General features: G+C 40.7%; 1 protein-coding gene across 1 annotated transcript in view; it reads left to right on the top strand.

Moving 5' to 3' along the window:
* LAPTM4B (lysosomal protein transmembrane 4 beta) overlaps positions 1-8166 on the top strand; it is a 57013-nt gene extending 48847 nt beyond the window's left edge. Inside the window, exon 7 of the mRNA XM_088533651.1 lies at positions 7826-8166. Coding sequence (XP_088389777.1) covers positions 7826-7900 — 75 coding nt within the window. The 3' untranslated portion in view covers positions 7901-8166. The remainder of the gene's footprint in view (positions 1-7825) is intronic.
* The last annotated feature ends 9279 nt before the right edge of the window (positions 8167-17445 follow it).

The raw sequence follows: 17445 nt of genomic DNA, 5'->3' as shown, positions 1-17445 counted from the left end.
ATATTTCTGCTATTTTGGGTAAGTCAGGACTACATATGCTTACACTGCTCTTTCTTCAACATCCATCATTGATCACTGCCAGCTGGATGGACCTGCCACCTGAACCAGTAGAGCTGTTCATGCAAGGGCAGGTGTAGCTGCAGTATCATCAAAGCTAATCCTTAATTCTTTCTCTAGCGCTTACCTTGTATGCAGCATTTAATGCATGCTTCTCAGCACAAAATTAGTATTATTTTTGCTGTTTCCTCAATATGATGAAAAACCTCCCCTTTCTCCAGAAGGCTGTTGGTCTTTTCATTCAGTGAAGGTAAAATGTGCCTTCGTGTTAGTGGGTTCCAGTGTTTTTTCTCTGAATTCCCAATGGATTTCGTCCTAATACTTCCATCTGTTTCAGTCAACCTCTGTCTTGATATCTGAGCTTGTGAACTATTCTTCTTCTAGGCCAAATACTCCTTATGTTTCTGAAGTTACCTCAGAGGTGACCAGATAAGATGACCAGAATATTTGCACTTACAATTTATGAAATTAATTTTAAAAGGTAGCAAAATATTTCAGATGTCTTTATTCTGAGATACCTCAAAAGCCCCAGGGATTCAGAACACTTGGGCACCCTTTTGAGAAAAAAAAAAGAGAGATATCCATGCTAGGCTTTGCTAATTCCCACCATATATACTGAAATTTTGAAAATTTTTCAGCAGTTCGTCTTAATAGAAAAAGGATATATAATATTCAGTAAATTTGTAGGAAAAAAATAGAAGTGTGCTACATTAATATTCTTATTTCTTTTCAAGTAAAATGCAATAGTTCTTTAGTTATGTCACTGATATTTGCACGCAGTCTGGTGATCATCATTATACACAATACTAAAGGAAACAGCTGCCACCTGGTGCTCAAGGTCTCTAGAATAGGGCTCCCCTGAGAAGATTCGTATTTCTGAAAATTTTCAGAAAAAAGTTATGATAGAGTTTCTCACCAAATATTTTTGCACAACAAAAATGGTATCTTCAGCCATTCTACTAAGGAGACTAATAATACGCAGAATCACCTGTATTTCCTCACCTTTAATTTTTCCTTTTCCTCTATATTCTCATACATCTCATTAAAAATATAATAATAATGTCAGGCTCATCAGGAAAATGTTGCAGAGAGAGAATTATTCTCAGCAACTTCTATATGCAGAGTGAAATAATCAGCAAGCTATAGCTGTTTATGCATACAGAAATCCTCTTTTTCCCTAGGTGATCTTCATAATATTTGTGTAGTCAAGATCCCAGCGTTATGAGAGGGCTGTTGGGACTATTTTGAACTGGACAGGTGTTCACATGACCAGCCTTTCTTTTAGAGCAGTTTTGAGGCTAGCTGCTTGTTTCTTTGCAGCTGAATAGAATATAGGTTGTAATGAAAGGCTTCTCAAAGCATCACACCTGTAAAAGGAAATTCCTCTCTTCTTGCCTGGGTGAATGACAGGAAAGGAGAGATGTAATCATGAAAATGGTAAATTTGATTACACACTCATTACAACTACTCCAAACACCAGAACAACAACAACTGTACATTTGGCAATGCCTGTCAACAGAATGGAACAAGTAGGTGCTTGGCCTGGTGTTGAAATCACCAAGATGAAATAATCCCAGAGAACTGGTGCAACCAAGCACATGCTACTTAAAACCTCATATTTCAACTAAATTGCCACTTAACCTGATGCATCGTCTCTTTGCTACATCAAGGAGAAAATTTATCCTGAATTACGAAGGGAGAGGAAAAAAAGACCAGCCACAAGAGAGAAGACGTGCAGTAACCTTTTATTTCAGCTTTCAGCACTACTTCAGCACTGTTCTTTCAATCACTACGTCAAGGGCTTCAGGGGCTACATATTGGAGAGGTTCCTGGCCAAAGCAATTCCTGATGCTCAGCACTCTTACCTGCAGTGCAGAGCAGCAGCAGATCCACTATTCCTGTCACAGCTTGATCCAACCTCCCTGCTCCAGAAGGGTCACCTAGAGCAGATTGTCCATTGCCTCTCATCCTGTCACTGGGTGCCGCTGCGAGGAGTCTGACTCCATCCTCTTGACACCTTCCCACCAGATATTTGTAAACATTGGTAAGATTCCCCCTCAGCCTTCTCTTCTCCAGGCTGAATACTCAGTCCCAGCTCTCAACCCTCACCTCCTGTGAGAGATGCTGGAGTCCCTTCATCATCTTTGTGGCCCCTCACTAGACTTGTACCGTGTCCTTCTGTGCAGGATCCAGCATTCCAGCTGTGGCTCCCTTGACCTGCTGGCAACAAACATGTTGCCTAATGCATCCCAGATATTTGGTCTTCTTCATTGCAAGGGCACATTTCTGGCTCATGGACAATTCGTTGTCCACCAGCAGCCCCGAGGCCTTCCGTGCCAACCTGTTTTCTAGCCCCCAGCATATTTTGGTGCCTGGGTTATTCCTCCTCAGGTGCAAGGAATTTGCTATTCCCTTGCTTACACTTCATAAGGTTTTTATCTTCCTATCTGTCCAGCCCCTCCAGCCTTCTCTGAGTGGCAGCACAGTTCCCTGGTATACCAGTCACTCCTCCCAGTCTTGAATCATCAGCAGACTTGCTGGGGCCTGATCATCCAGGCTGTTATTGAAGACGTTTAACAGTATTGGCCACAGTATTGGTGCACCACTAATCACTGGCCTCTGGCTGAACTTCATGCCACTGATCACAACCTTCCGAGTTCAAGTGCTTTTCAGTCTATGTCACTGATGATTTATCTCTCCTGTACTTCATCAGCTTGCCTATGAGGACATTATGGAAGAAAGCATTAAAAGCTGTATAACAGAAAGGGCTCATTTTGCTCTCTCTCACTTCCCTCCCTGCCTATCAGCACAGCCACCCGTTAAGAATTCTTAGTGGTTTAGTTGTCTGAACAGCTTCGTGTCAGCATCTCATCAGAGCAAATATCACTTCTGCAGAAGAGTGATGTGTAAGCACACATTGTTGTGCAGAAGGGCTGGGGCAGACATTTCCAGGTATAGGCCGTATTTTCTGCAAATCCTTAATTTGTAAGTATTTTCACAATTTAGTCCTGTCTCTTATAATCACACGCAAGCTTCATCCAAGAGTTTTAAGTCTATCTTAAGCTTTTTAACTTTTAAGCTGTTGTAAATAATGTGCCTGGTTTACAAATGGAAAATCTTTCAAAGAAAGTCAGATGACTTAACAAAATTCAAAGAATCAAAGATAGAACAAGGATTAAATTGCAGTAGTCATGACCATAACTTCACTCAGCTGCTATTTGTAAGTTAATGGTGCCTAAATATTGTACGTTGGTGTAATGTCCTTTATGCAACTGTCCTTTACTCCGAAGTTTTTTAGCCTAAAGGAGTGCAGCTTTTTTGGAAAAGCTTTTAGGTAGTTGTGTTTGTTGTGTTTCCCTGAAATGAGTTCGTTGTTGCCCTGAGGAATCTTCAGCAATAAAGAAGTCAAGAGTCACTGCGCCGTGGAAACGTTCCTCCTCATTGCAGAGGGGAGGAAGATGATCCCTTGCTTTATAGGATGGTAGAGTCTTGTACTTCTCACAAATTATTCAACTCTCTGTGTTTCCAAGTGCAGTTGAAATGATGAGAATTCATAAGGCCAGCACAACAATAAACCACTCATTTTCAGAAGTTGAAATATCTTGATAATGATTGCAAGAAGAGTTCAGACACCAGCCAACAGTTCAGCCCACTTGATTCATATGATGAAAATCAGAATTTTAAATATTTGGATGTAGATTTGTTTTTATCTTAAAATTTCTTTTTAAAATCTGCTGCATACAAGGGTTTTTCTTCTAATTTATTTTCCAATTTTACAATACTGCTTTGTTTATAAAAAGGAGACTGAAGAACTGATGCATCTGGAAAATAAAGTTTGTGAAAACATCTTGAAAGCTCCCTGCCACCTGTCAGCACATACCATTGTACAATTCCATTCAATGAAGGATGCAAAGGGGTATGGACAAATATGATCCGAAGCTCTTTGAAGACACAGATATTTATGAAGTTCAGTGCGTTTGGAGTGAGACCCTTAAGAATGTGAGCCTTAAGTGAGCCCATAGAGAACTAAGCATAGTCGGTGTTTTAGAAATTAAATATATCTAAGATCTTTAATTCAGACAGGAAAAAATGTAGCAATGCTAGATAACCTGTGTGTGTTGAAGAAGCATTTTTTTCTACTGGAAGTTCACATAAAAGTGGAACAAAATGCCCATATTTCTTCTTAGGCATATTTCTAAACCATCTTAAAAATTGTATTCCTCCAAAAGATGTTGACCAGGATAAGATACTACATATATATTAAGACGTATGTTTATATTGTTTATATTATTAACACATATGTTTATATTAACTACGTATGTTTATATTAACAAAGTATGTGGTAGCCTTTGGGAAAATCGTATGGTAATTATTTCTTCCAGGGAAGGTCATCCTGTATCATGAGCTTTAAAAGAGAGGCTTATGTAACACAATTGTCCAAATAATAACTTGTATGACATCAGGACCAGAATTTCTCATGGATCAGTTCTGGATTATTTCTGTATATTGCACACAGCAAGGCTTCTTATAGCTAAATGCTTAAATTATGTTGGGAGCAAGGAATTACCTGAGCAGCTAAGTTGTTCCGTGTCCAAGGCATTTCCAAGACAAGTGTCCAAGGCGCTGCTTTCATTAAACCATGATGAAATTTAAGATGAATGCAAGGGAACGCGTAACTATTGTGGTCCACATTTTCATTTTAGTAATTCTGGTATAAATTCAGTAATTATATTTTTAACGATGTTCTCATTTCCTCGTGATTTTTTTTTAACTGTTAAACAGCTCAACAGTAAATAGTGAAAAGTTGAGATAATTCAGGTTTTAGCACATTTTAGCCTTTGGCCAAAATAGACTTAACTGAGAAAAAAAAAAAAAAAAAAGAGAGATTATTAAGGTAAAGTCATGTGTAAGTCAAAAATAATTTGTAATCATGGCCTGATTGATGAACTGTTCAAGTTGTCATGGTAGCTTAATAATGACTTTTGACTTACAGTTGGCAAACGATTAAGTACAGTAACAGGAGCATGTTGACTGAAAGTAGAACAGCTACATGCGTTAGAAGGACTTTTACTGCTCTAACAGCACGAGGATGGTGAACGAGGTTACGCTGAGGTCCTCAGCACCATGGCTGGCCCCAGGCATTCCACATAGTCTTGAGTCCCTTCTTCCAGGTGTTGTCCATCCTCTTCATTCATCTTAACCTTTGTGTAATGTTCTGTCCATATTTCCTTTGTCTAACTCAAAAGCTGCTAGGAAGAGGTAGTAATCTTGCATCTACTTATTCTGCATTAATTATACTTTACAGCTCACTATCCTGTTCATGTTAAGGAAGTGCAAGATCAAGGTTTCTAAATAACCAGTAATCTGGGAGTAAGCCTGTAAACTCATCAGTAATAGAACTGTTCAGACAAATAATCCTTTCAAGCAATAGAGCGACCCTATCCTTACCAACATTTCAGAAGCACTCTTGAGCCTTCCAACATAGTTATTTTTCTTGTGAATCTTTTGAGCCTTTTTAGTGGCCTATGCAATTCATCTCCCATATTGACTATTTCTATAGAAATGCATATGCTTTAGGATTTAGCCAGTGGCTGAAGTGTCTTCTGAAGGTGTCTTCTGGGGCTGTTTTGGGTCATCGGCTCATGTGTGAGTGACGCTGAGTGTTACCCCTCAAGAGCATGGGAAGAGTCTTACCAGGAGGTCCTACCTAATGGACCTCTTTTCATGCAGGATGCCACAGAGAGTTAAGAACCTCATTCGTAGCAGTAAACTCTTCATCAAAATAAATGTGCCTCTTGAGCGGCACTCAATAAATGACAGTATCCTAAATGCTGACATAGCATTTATGTAACTTTTGGTAATGACAGTAGTCTAGGATTCATTGATCTAAAGGAGGGTCTGAGCAAATCTGAGATATGTTGATTTGGGAGATGGATAACTTTTTGGATGAAGTTCAGTCATTTCTTACCAGCCTTGAGAACTTTGAGTCTGAAAAGAAAGGTCCATAGTTTGGGACGTAGCCCTTAAAATAGTGCAATAAAAGGGCTGAATTATTATAATATATACTTGATTTATTTTCAGACTCGTCTTTAGAACAGAACAGATTTAATTCCTAATTGTAGTGCTTCATAATCAGCTAATGAATGTGTTTCAGTACAGTCCAGAAAGTAATGCCTTTTTTAGTAACACAAGGATTTTACTAAACAAATGATCAGCACTAGGGAGAGGATCCCAATTCAAGTGTCATTTATAGTTTACATGCTTAGCAGTGTGATTTACCGAGGTTGCCTTATGCCATATATTTAAGAGTTTTATAATATTTATTTAAGTTCTATGTTATGTTAAGTTATATGTTATTGTTTATGTTTTATGTCTATGTTAAGTTATGTGTTATTATAATTTCACTAGGTATGTAGCACAGCATAAGTTGTTTGCACTCTTTAAGTTGATATATTGAATGTTTTTCAATACAAAGCTTTTTAGATTTTGTACAGGATGTATGTATAGTATATTCCACTTACAAGCTCAGACATATGGTATTAATAAAGAGTGATGATTCTGGCAAATGTGTTAGAATTTCCTTTTCTAAATAATGAAGATTTTTTTGACGAAGGGCTGCAGATGCCAAGGTATCCGTTTTGTAATCCAGCAAGCATGTGCACAGATGTACTTGAACACATGCTCATCAACGCATGCCTGTAAACTCACAGAAGTTTAACGTGAATCACTCTTGGAATTGTACTTGAAGCATCTGATCCAAAGTTTATTTAAATCTATAGAAATAAAATACTGTGGCTGAGGTCTGAAGGGGAAGATCATGGAAGTTTCTTTGCAGAAGGCAAACTATCAGCTTTAAGAATGCTGGTGAAATCCTCTCATGGCAGAATGTCCATTGACTGTCATGGGATTGGGATTTTCCCAAGGGTGTTTAGATGTTCATCTTGTGTGCCCTTTAGTGACCAAGAACTCAGTCCCTGTGGACCTTTTCACATCCACGCTGTGTAATGGCAGTGCTGGTGCCATGACACCCTGCATGATGGCTAACATGGTCTTTAAAGTATTAGAAACCTTTGTTCAAATGTGTCCTCTGCCCAGGGTGGCCTAAAATTGCATCTCCCATGTCCCAAGAAGCTGTCTCGCCTCACAGCTAGGAATGGGGATGATGTCTGATTAAACCTGTCCTAATTCCTATCAGATACTTAAATTTTCTCTGAAGGGCACTTACAGGAATCTAGGCCTTCCTTCTCACAGCTGAATGAGCACTGGAGATTTAATTAGACATTGGGTAATTTTTACCCTTTTCCCCACTCGAAAATAATTACTAGTCGCTCCAGCATGATCTCAACCAGAGAGGTTTTGGGGACTTTTCTTCTCTCCCTCCAGCTTCACAGTTTGAGCTCTTTTCTGGGAGATGGGTTTAAGAACTCTTGAGGATGATGGCTGCAGAATAAGCAGCTACTGTCCCTGCCAGACCGCGCAGATTCAGGTACCACAATGAGTGACCTGTGGCTGAAATCCACCTGCCACTGGGGTCAGTAAGAAATGAGAAGAAATCACCTTTTTTTGTTTTCCTGTATAATGAAAGCACACATATAAACTGAAATGGAACAAGTATTTTGTTTTCTAAATGTTCATTTTTGAGACATCTCCTGTTTACTAATTGATTCACTTCTGCTATATTTTAGGACAAAGCCTTAAGATTTTCTCTGACAGTTTTAGCAGCTGGCTTCTTTTTTTAAAAAATAAAACATTCTTTCCTTTCCTGCAGGTGCTGTTGCCACCATATGATGATCCTGTGAATGGAGCTGCTAAAGATCCTCCACCACCTTATGTGTCAGCATAAGTGAGAAGGTGCTGTGGACCCAGGGAGGATAGCTTTACTTCCCAGACGTTGGAGCAATAGTGTGATAATTTCACTTCCTGGATATAACCCCTGTGGGTTATATGTTGCTGTTTTGCTGACATATTGAAACCTATACTGTATGTTTAAAAATGTATAGTTTTAATAATTTGCTGCAACCACAGTAGTGTGCTGAACTAGTTTCAGAACCATTGGGTAGTGATGAGGTTACAGTAGTCACTGAATAGCTTTTTCCACCCTGTCTGACATGCAGTGCTAGAGAACTCAGAAATCTGCAGTCTCAATCAGGTTCAGTGTAACTTTCCTTTTTTCCAGGGCATTAAAAAGTGTTTCTCCAATGCCCGCTTTCCACTTGAGAATGCAAACTAAGTCCAAAGAGGTGACATTCTACTTCATTCCTGTTCCACAAAGGTTGTGAAGTTATTTTGCTATGAAGGATGCTGACTGCAAGGGGAACAGTGAGGCTCAGGTACTGTTCCCATCAACCTGGCTAATGGGAAGCAACTAATTGGGGAAAAGGAGGTGTGAGAAGCCAGAGCAGACGAAGTGCTCTATGAGGTACTGTAGTGAGCCAGGATCTGTGACTGCATGGATTCACTTTGACCCAGGCTGCAACCATTCCAATGATCCCCAAAAAAAAGAATTGTTGCTCAATTGTTGTAATTTTCTTTTTTTGTGTCTATACTACTTTTTTCTCGCCAGCAACCTCGCCAATAGTCACAAAACCTGTGCTTTTGGAGGTCACAAAACCTATGCTTTTAAAGTCACATGGCTTGGTGACTAAGCTGTGTCTTTGGCACTCAATATGCAAATGTTTTTTTCCATTGGAATGTGCCTGTAGATATTGCAATGTTCTTTTGAGTGTGAAGTAAATTATGCAGATCCTAAGGTATATTTTCCCAACCTGTGGGAAACATATGCATGTAACTTCCCCAAGCATTAGCAAGTATTTTTTGCGTGTTTCTCATATACATCAACATGGGGATTTTAGATTCCTTTCTGTGACTGAACTGATTGTGCTGAGAATCCTTCTCATGGGACTCATCTATCCATGAAAGTTTGTGTGAGGTATTTTTTTCTTCCCCTGAGAAGTGCCTCCTGCACATGTAACTTTTTCTTGTTGATGAAAGTTCTACTTTTAATTGCAAAGGAGCTGAAAAGGGAAATATACCGAGTGTGCTTCTACCTCTCACTGCTCCCCCCATGGTGCCTCCTGCGCATTTTGGGGTGGTTAAACACGCTGACTGACACCACTGCACACAGTGCCAGGCAGAGGGCAGGACAGGGTGAAGCAGAATTTGGAGAGACACCAGAAGAAACCATGCAGAAGGTGTCATGCTCCCTAAAGAGGACACATGTTCTTGCCCACTGTGCACTGACTCCACTGTGCAGTCCAGAGAAGAGGTTTCCCTGTCTTTTTCTGGAAAAGAGTTTTCCAGAGAAACACAGAACCAAAAGCTTCTTTCCACAGAGGTTGCCACTGAGCTCTGCCCTTTCAAAGGCAAGGCTTTCTTTCTGCCTATCTCTTCCATATACCTGGGAAAAGGCAGGTCCCCATCTATCTGCTGGCATTTCACCCCATACTTCACTCACTCTGAGATCAAACTGGGCAATGCTTTTGATTGAACCAATGTCCAAGTCTATCCATTGCTCTCTGCCACAGTCAAATTGCTGTCTTCAGGGTAACTCTATGGACTGCTGCCTCATTACAATTAGCTTTCAGAATTAAATGCAATTTGGAGGTCAGGGCGGCTTTCTTGGCTTCTGAGCTTCATTTTCTCTCATTGATTGGTTTGCGAGGGATTTAAAATAGTCATCTGTTTGAGAAAAGCTGGCTGTAAATACATGTCATCTGTGTATACAAACTTCTCTATAATAAAGGGGTGTTTCAAGACCTTTTTGCTTTTTTTTTCCAGCACGAGCCTACACAAATTCCTGTTCAATGAATTCAACATGCAGGATTTTCCTACCAAAAAAAACATTCTTTCAGTCCATTCACCAACCTTCCTTCCATACTCCATAAGTGCAGAAAAGAATAGTAAGTTTATGAGGTAATTTGCTGTACTATAACAACAAGATACAATTCAAGCTTTTAGTTTGTTGTCCAGAATTGCAGAGAGTTTCTGAGACCTATTGCTTGATGCTGATGAAATGCTTAATACAGAACAGGGCTCTCTACTCAAAGCTGTGGCTTCTTTTTCTCCCAGTCTCTTGGGGATAATATTGTGCGAATTCACATTAGTAAATTTTTGTAGACTTTAGCTTGGCTTTCTACAAGGAAGACTGCTTTTATTCACTCCATATGGGCATGAGTGTGTGTACATGTGTCCTAATGTTGTTTGCATTTTGGCCAATCTCTGTTAAAGGGGGCAAGAGATTATGGAAGGATACGACATTCCTGCTGTTCCTAGACAGGCAGCTGGGTAGGAGAGAACAGAAAATGAGTAGTATGAGCTCAACTCGGTTGAGGCAGTGGAGAATCCACATGGGAAATGAGTTCTCTTGCTCCCAGGGATGAATGACATTGTCTGGTTTGCAAGAAGAGATAAAAACCCCAGCCAAAGGCTTTTCCCTTAGTTGATGAATTCATTCCCCATTTACATGTCTAAGTCAGGTGAATTCACACCACACCTTTTCTATAATTTATTTAAAAGACAGTCATCAGTGACAATAAATCCATTAAAAAGTGGTTTCTAAATGCTGTACTTTGGGACCTGCTTGTTCCTAGCAGTGTTTTTCTCACTGTGCCTTCCACCAAATGCATTTCTTCCTTTCTCCCAGATAGTAGGAGCATGTGCTTATGCCATTTCTGCTTTTCTTTCTTATCTTAAACTCTCTTATGGCGGCTCATTATTAATAATGCCTAGTAACTGAGAATAGAAACAAAATATTTCCAAGGCATGTTGATATGGAACATCAGACATATGGGGCCAAAACCAGCAAAGAACCTAAACCTTGGTTGTACCAGAAATGTAAACAGGTCTTTTATTGGAATCTTCTGTTTTATCAAAAATAAGACGTAGATTTTTGCAGGCTTCTCAAGATGACCATGTGCTAAGGCAAATACTGTTCCTGTCACATGTGATGGACAGTTGCTTATTCCTGATGGAACAACATAGCTTCCCTTTCTCATACCCACTTGCATTTATTGTGCGAGAGCAAAAGGGAGAGCAAAGAGGAATGCATAGTAGTGACCCAGCAGTGTGTCGTCTGTGCTTGTAAATACGTTATTTTTTCTGAAACTGTTATTAATGATCATTAAAAACTATTATTAATAACCATTATCTTAGGTGCAAGCCTGCCTGTATTCCTGTGGGAAAATCTCTAATTAATAAAAACAGTCCAGGCTCATTCTGTTACCAAAGGCCTTATCAGATCCACGTATGGCCAGAGCAAAGTTTGGCAAGGATGCAAAGGGAAAGATAACTAGGCTGAAGCACATTCCAGATGCCTTCAAAGTGGTACATTCATCACTACTACTCTCTAGGCCCAAACAAAGCAATTAGGGACTCCATAGACATTTTTAGCATCTTTAGCATTTTTTCAAGAAATCCGCCCACTGAATGGAAAACTGCAAGATGGAAGACAGGGCTACTGGTAAGGAGAGGAGAGGGAATAGTAGCAGAGCACAGGAAGGAAGGGCTCGTGTGTGGCCTTTGAACAGCACAGGGAGACAGGCACGTCTGTGTTGAAAGGGCTACAAGCAGAGGTGCTCATTTCCTCTGTGTGATGGCCAGGAGGAAATGTGATTGCTCCTGCAACCTGTTATATCAGTGTTACTCCAGCTCTGTTTCAGAATTTCAGCACTGGAGTGGACGATGCCTTGGTCTTACCTATTATAAGACTTAAGATATCTACAGATGTTTCTTAACTTGAAGGACATTGGTTAAATTCCTGCCTGTTTGTTGTCCTCTGTGTTTAAAGGAAGACTCCAAGCAAAGAGAAGCTACTTCTGTGGAGCTGTTATATCCTTCCCATTTTTATGTCTGTTAGGTACAGAATTTGCATGACAGGGCATTTCCTGCAAAATTTCTCAGCCCCTGGTTAAGGAGATGTTCCAGTCCACAGTCCTGGGCAATCCAAAATCGCAGCCGTGGGTATCTACGAAGAGGCTTGGCTCTCATAAATCAGGATTAGAGTTCTGTCGTGGAAAGACTCTGGTATTCGTAACCGTTGTCTCCACACCCATGGATTTGACCCAAAATGGTTCTGCACCGTGGCCAGCTTTTCAGCCAAATAGCTCAGCAGGGTGTGGAAGCTGGATCTGTGACCCTTCGTCTGCAGCCCCATCTCACCTCCAGCAGAACAGGATACCAAGGCAAAAGGACTGAAAAAAAACTCATTGTCACTTAGCCAACAAATATGAAGATGCCCCAAAGAAAAAAGGCAGTTTTACGAGCATTTATGAGAGCCCAGACAATGACCTGAAACAGTTGCTTATTTTAAATGAAGAATATAGTGAAATTTAAAGTAACTTTTTTATTATTCTGTCACATTTTTCAAAGCTTTTGAAGAGGAGGGTCTTCGGAAAGTGATAAAAGGTCCTTTGTAGCAAGGGCTGACTAACAGGCCAGAGAGGAGGACACGGGGTTACCGGAAGGCCGAACGAGCAGCTCGAGATGAACGAGGCCCCGGACAGGGCCTTCCCGAGGCAGCTTGCCGGGCAGCAGAGGCAGGAGGGCTGCGAAGCGGCGCCGAGAGCAGGAGCTGCTGCACGGAGGAGGTCCGAACCCAGCCCGGGCCCTCGGCTTGCTAAGGTCGACGTGACCGGGAAGATGGGGCTGGGCCGCACGCAGCTCCCTGGCCCACAGTCTGAGCTTCCTTCAGGGCAGGCGCGTGTCCTGCTAGTAACTAACGAGAAGGTTTCTCTTGTTTTCATATAGACTGTGCTTAAGTATCCAAACCTTTATTTTTTTTTTAATTTCCCTGCACTTCAGTTACTACAGTATTAGGAACCCGAGGGATTTGACTGCCTGTAGTTTTGGGGCCGTTTTCGCAACCAGGTTGCCCAGTTCAGGCCCCTTCCTGGCAGCAGTGACAAGAACTCAACGGGAGGCAGGGATCTAGCTTTGGGCAGGCCTTGAGCATCACTTCTGAACACGTTCGGGGACAGCGTGGGCCCGGGGTTCTCAAATACAGATACCATTGCAGTAAGGCAGACGTGTAGCTCTTCTCTGGGCCGCGAGGAAGCACAAACAGATGTTCTGTCTCTTGCAGAGAAAACGTGGCTGGCCAGGCTCTTGCTGTTACAGTTTTATTTTGCGTATCACCCATACTCCAGTTTAAGACAGCTGGATAAACAACAAATGTGGTTTGGACACTAAAGCAGGTTGGTATTGTTTATTTTAGTAATTTTAGTATATTAGTAACACAGTCATTCCTGACACAATATGATACACCCACCTCAGGGGCAATAAAAGTAAAGTAAAAGTGAAAAAGCAAAGGTGAGAGCAGACAATTAGTGGCAAGTATTTATCTTTTGTCAGATCATGAGTTCCTCTCCCTGTGAAACCATTACAAAATTGGAATGGGTTCCATTTCCTTCACTCCTTTAAAGCCAAAGAATGAAATTAACTTTATGAGTTGCACAGGCCAGCTTAAATTTCCTGCTATTGTGCGATCCACCTTCTTTGCCTTCGTAAAGAAAGAGCAACTAAAGAAGTGGCTCAACATGCTTTTAACAAGCCAGGTTAGTTGATAGAGCAATTTGGAGGGTTTTCTTCCTCCAAAATTACTGAGTGTTGCAGCTGCTTTTCAATACAGTTGTTTTCCTTTTAACTACAGATGTTTAATAAAAGATTTTGTGGCAAATATTTAATCTTAGAAACTTGTTTCCATTTTAAAAGTATAATTTCTTTACTTTTTCTTCTAGTAAATTTGTAAGGAAAGAACACCAAGCACAACATTATACGCAGATATTACCGGTTATCTCTTCATTGCTTTTCCATCCTTCATAGAAATATTTGCTGCAATGCATTGGAGAAATAGAGTATAACAGAGGTCAAGTATTCTTATTCTGAGCAGAGACAGCAAACACTCCAAACGTCTAGAAAAGCAGCCCCTCAGCTCAAACAGATGAGTTTGACTCTAACTGTTGGGTTTCACACATGTGGTCCTATCATTATAGGGCAGGGGATGGATTAGATTCAGTGACAATATTTGCAGCTTCCTACTCAATTTAACCTCAGCTGCAAGGCAGACCAAGAGGTTACTACAGATCTTCCTTTGCATCTCAGTTTCTCTTTCACTGTGATTTTGGCCTGATGCCTTTTTCTGTGAGATGCCATCTTAAAATCTTAAAATTGGATGGATTTCACAGATATGCGGGGGGAATGGCGAGGGAGCAGGGAGGACTTTGCTTTCTTTTCAGTGTTTTGGGGAGTTCCTCATTAGCAGTTATAAAATATCAGATAAAATCGAAGATTTGTCATACTTGGCTGTAACTAGTGACTAGACGCTATTCCTCAGAGATCTTTTAAGTCCTTTCTTACCTAATTTATTCTATAATTTTGTGATATAGTAGGTCACTCAGAAAACAGATAATAGAGCACAGATAACAGAAGTGATAACAGAACTCTGGGAGAGACAGATTTTGTCAGACTTCTAATTTTCTTAAATAGGGCTATGCAATGGATCAATGAGTGTAAACCTAAGGACATTTCTAAGGCTTTTGACTAAACACCATGATGTTTGACTAGGAAACTAGATGATACAGTAACAACAAGGCACATTAAATAGCTTCAAAAAATAGCTGATAGCAAAGCATCCTCACTAAGGCAGTATATTTCAAGAGACTGAAGGGATCAGTTTTTGACTTCATGATGCTTAAAATTAATCTTTCCCTTTAAAGAAAGTGCAAATAATCAATGAAAGGGGAAAAAAATTGATTGTATTTTCCCTATAGCTTCAACCTGTGAGTAATTCAAGCAGAATGTTTAAAACCATTGGGGTGAGCTACCAACATGCTGAAAGAACCATTAGGTAACTAATTACTGTCAGGTGAAAACCTTGGAAATGCAGCATCTTCAGTAACTCTAATTTAAGAGATGACCTAAGGACAGTCTGTAAGTGAGTACATAGGGTGCAAAACATTAATAGAATTTATCTTCAGTATAACCAGCCTAAGTGTATCAGGAGCCAATGATACAAAGCTGTAGATCGAAAAATAAGAATAACAATAATTTGTTTTTTCTGCTTTTCTGTCTTTCAAATTTGACAACTTCATAAGGGCATTTTTTAAGTAATGAAGGAAAACGTTAATGGTAATTCATAAAGAATTTGGGGGAATCTAAATATTTTTGGGGGAAGTCTAAATATTTTTTATTTGTGATAGATATGAACAAAACTTTTATCTAGGGCTCTGAGAAATGCAGATTGTTTCAGCTTGCCTACACAGTGCTAAAAGCTTTACTCTGAACAAGTGTTTTATTGCAATCAGCACAACTAAAGATAATAGCAAGAATGGCAGCAACTACAAGCAAGGGAGAAGTGAATTTTAAAACACAATCATGTCAGGGAGAGCAGACAGTTCCCATCTCTAAAGATAGTGCTGGGATCACAGCAAACTTTCTTAACAATTACACTTGGTCAGAAATGGTTCCCTATAAACAGCAATTAATACACCGGGGGAATGTGATTTGTACAATTACAGTCCTAGCTCTTATTCAGATCCAGGTGAACACTTCAGGGCACATTTTGAAGCAAAGAATAATTAATGTTGTTGCAAAAAAAAAAAAAACAATAAACTGCACGACTGGTTTCCCAGATTAGGTTGTGCTCATCTAACCTGCTCTTTTTTAGGCAAAGGAAATGCAGTCGATCTGATTTATTTGCACTTCACTACAGCATCATCACAGAGGAAATTACCAGTTTAAATAGAAACTAGGAAAAGGACTGTGAGCTACATTTGGACCTAGGAAAATGGGATGAGAGAATATTCAAAGGGAAAATAGAGAAAAGCTATTAGTGATTTCTAAAGGACCAGTTGGGAATCTTATTTGACATTTTCATTCATACTGCACATGGAGCTTTCTGATAAAAGATGGGTGAGTTAACAGGAGAAGGGGGTTGTCTTTCAGAAAGGACTGGATCTCGTTAAGATCTGAAGAACTAGAAGGAGATTGAAGTATCATAGTAAAAAAATGAAAGATCATGTGTTAGCTAGGATTCATCCACCGAAAACCAGATACAGATGGTTTTATTAACTGGACACAAAGGTGGCCATCAGCCACCCACAGCAATACAGCCGTGAGAAAATGACAAATCCTAGCCCACACCAGACAAAGCATATGCAGTAAAGAGAGCAATGGAAAGGTTCTGCTGAGGTGTCGCATGGACAACCATGTTTATGACCACCAAGCACATCCATGAAGCAAGTAGCTCACAACATGCAGAGAAGGAACAGGAATCACCAGGAAAAACATATATGAATGAGGTTTGTCTGTTTAGCAAATGTCTTCTTCTAAATCGGGCTTTTATGAAACCAAGCAATGTCTTATCTTGCTAATTCACTGCTATCATACCCCTTCCTCTGCTCTTCAGCTGCGATACCCTGCGTGTGTCTAACAGACAGAAGGCTGCTAATGGTGGGGTGTAAATTGGAGCTGGAGTCCCTAAGTGGAGCTCATGTCTTCTTTTCACAACACTCTTTCTGGCCTTAAATATTTTGTTAGCATCCCAGTGTATCAAACCACAGCACAGTCAACTCTTGAGGCTAAAAGGATTTGCAAAGTGTCCTGCACTTGGTTTTGTTGAGCTTGCTGTAATGCCTATAAATATAGTTTGTTTAGCTTTTTTTTTTTTTTTTTTTTCCTCTAGGTAGAAGAGAGCTGGAGGAGCTGGTGCTCAACATAAGCTGGGGGTGAACCCTGCCCCTTTCACTTTGAGATTTACTAGTCAGTTGCATCTCTTTTTGGGTGGATTAGAGCTTGCACAGCCACCCCACAGTCAAAAAAAAGGAAAAATCACCAAGCAATGTTTGCTCATCACCTGAGTAAAACCAGGAGGTGCCAACTGTCTTTGAACTCACCAATGCTTCATGCCCTCCTGTGACCTGAATTTGCAGGGCTTCCCAATTTTATCCCTTTCTTGCTGGAAGCGATGCCTAACCCTGTCCACTTTTGCCATTTGGAACTGCTTCTACTACTTTTTTTTTTTTTTTCACTCTCTCCAAACACCAGAAATGACTATTGCTTTGGAACAAAGCAAGACATTCTTTCTTCTTCTTGCATAATCAAACTGCAAGTGTTGATGCAAATCCCACACCCGGCGCACTCAGAGGCCACGCGGTGCTGGCGGGAGCAGTGGTGACCTGCTCCACCTGGCCCGGTCATGGCCCGGCCAGGATGTCTCACGGGGAACGGGCACCATTAGCCCAGCACTGCGCTTGGGACACCCCCGAAACCGAGCGCCAGGGGACACGGCCACAACGGTGCGGGGCAGGAGTCGTGTCCCTAAGCACAGGAGCGAGTCCGACACCCCGTGTCCCCGGGGCAGGAGCGGCTCCGCCATCCCGTGTCCGCGGGGCA

This window comes from Tinamus guttatus, unplaced genomic scaffold, assembly GCF_059628265.1.
Source record: "Tinamus guttatus ecotype Peru unplaced genomic scaffold, ASM5962826v1 Tinamus_guttatus_pri_ptg000510l, whole genome shotgun sequence".
Lineage (NCBI taxonomy): Eukaryota > Metazoa > Chordata > Aves > Tinamiformes > Tinamidae > Tinamus > Tinamus guttatus.
The sequence above is the reverse complement of the archived record's forward strand: the minus strand, read 5'-3'. Positions and strand labels throughout refer to the sequence as shown.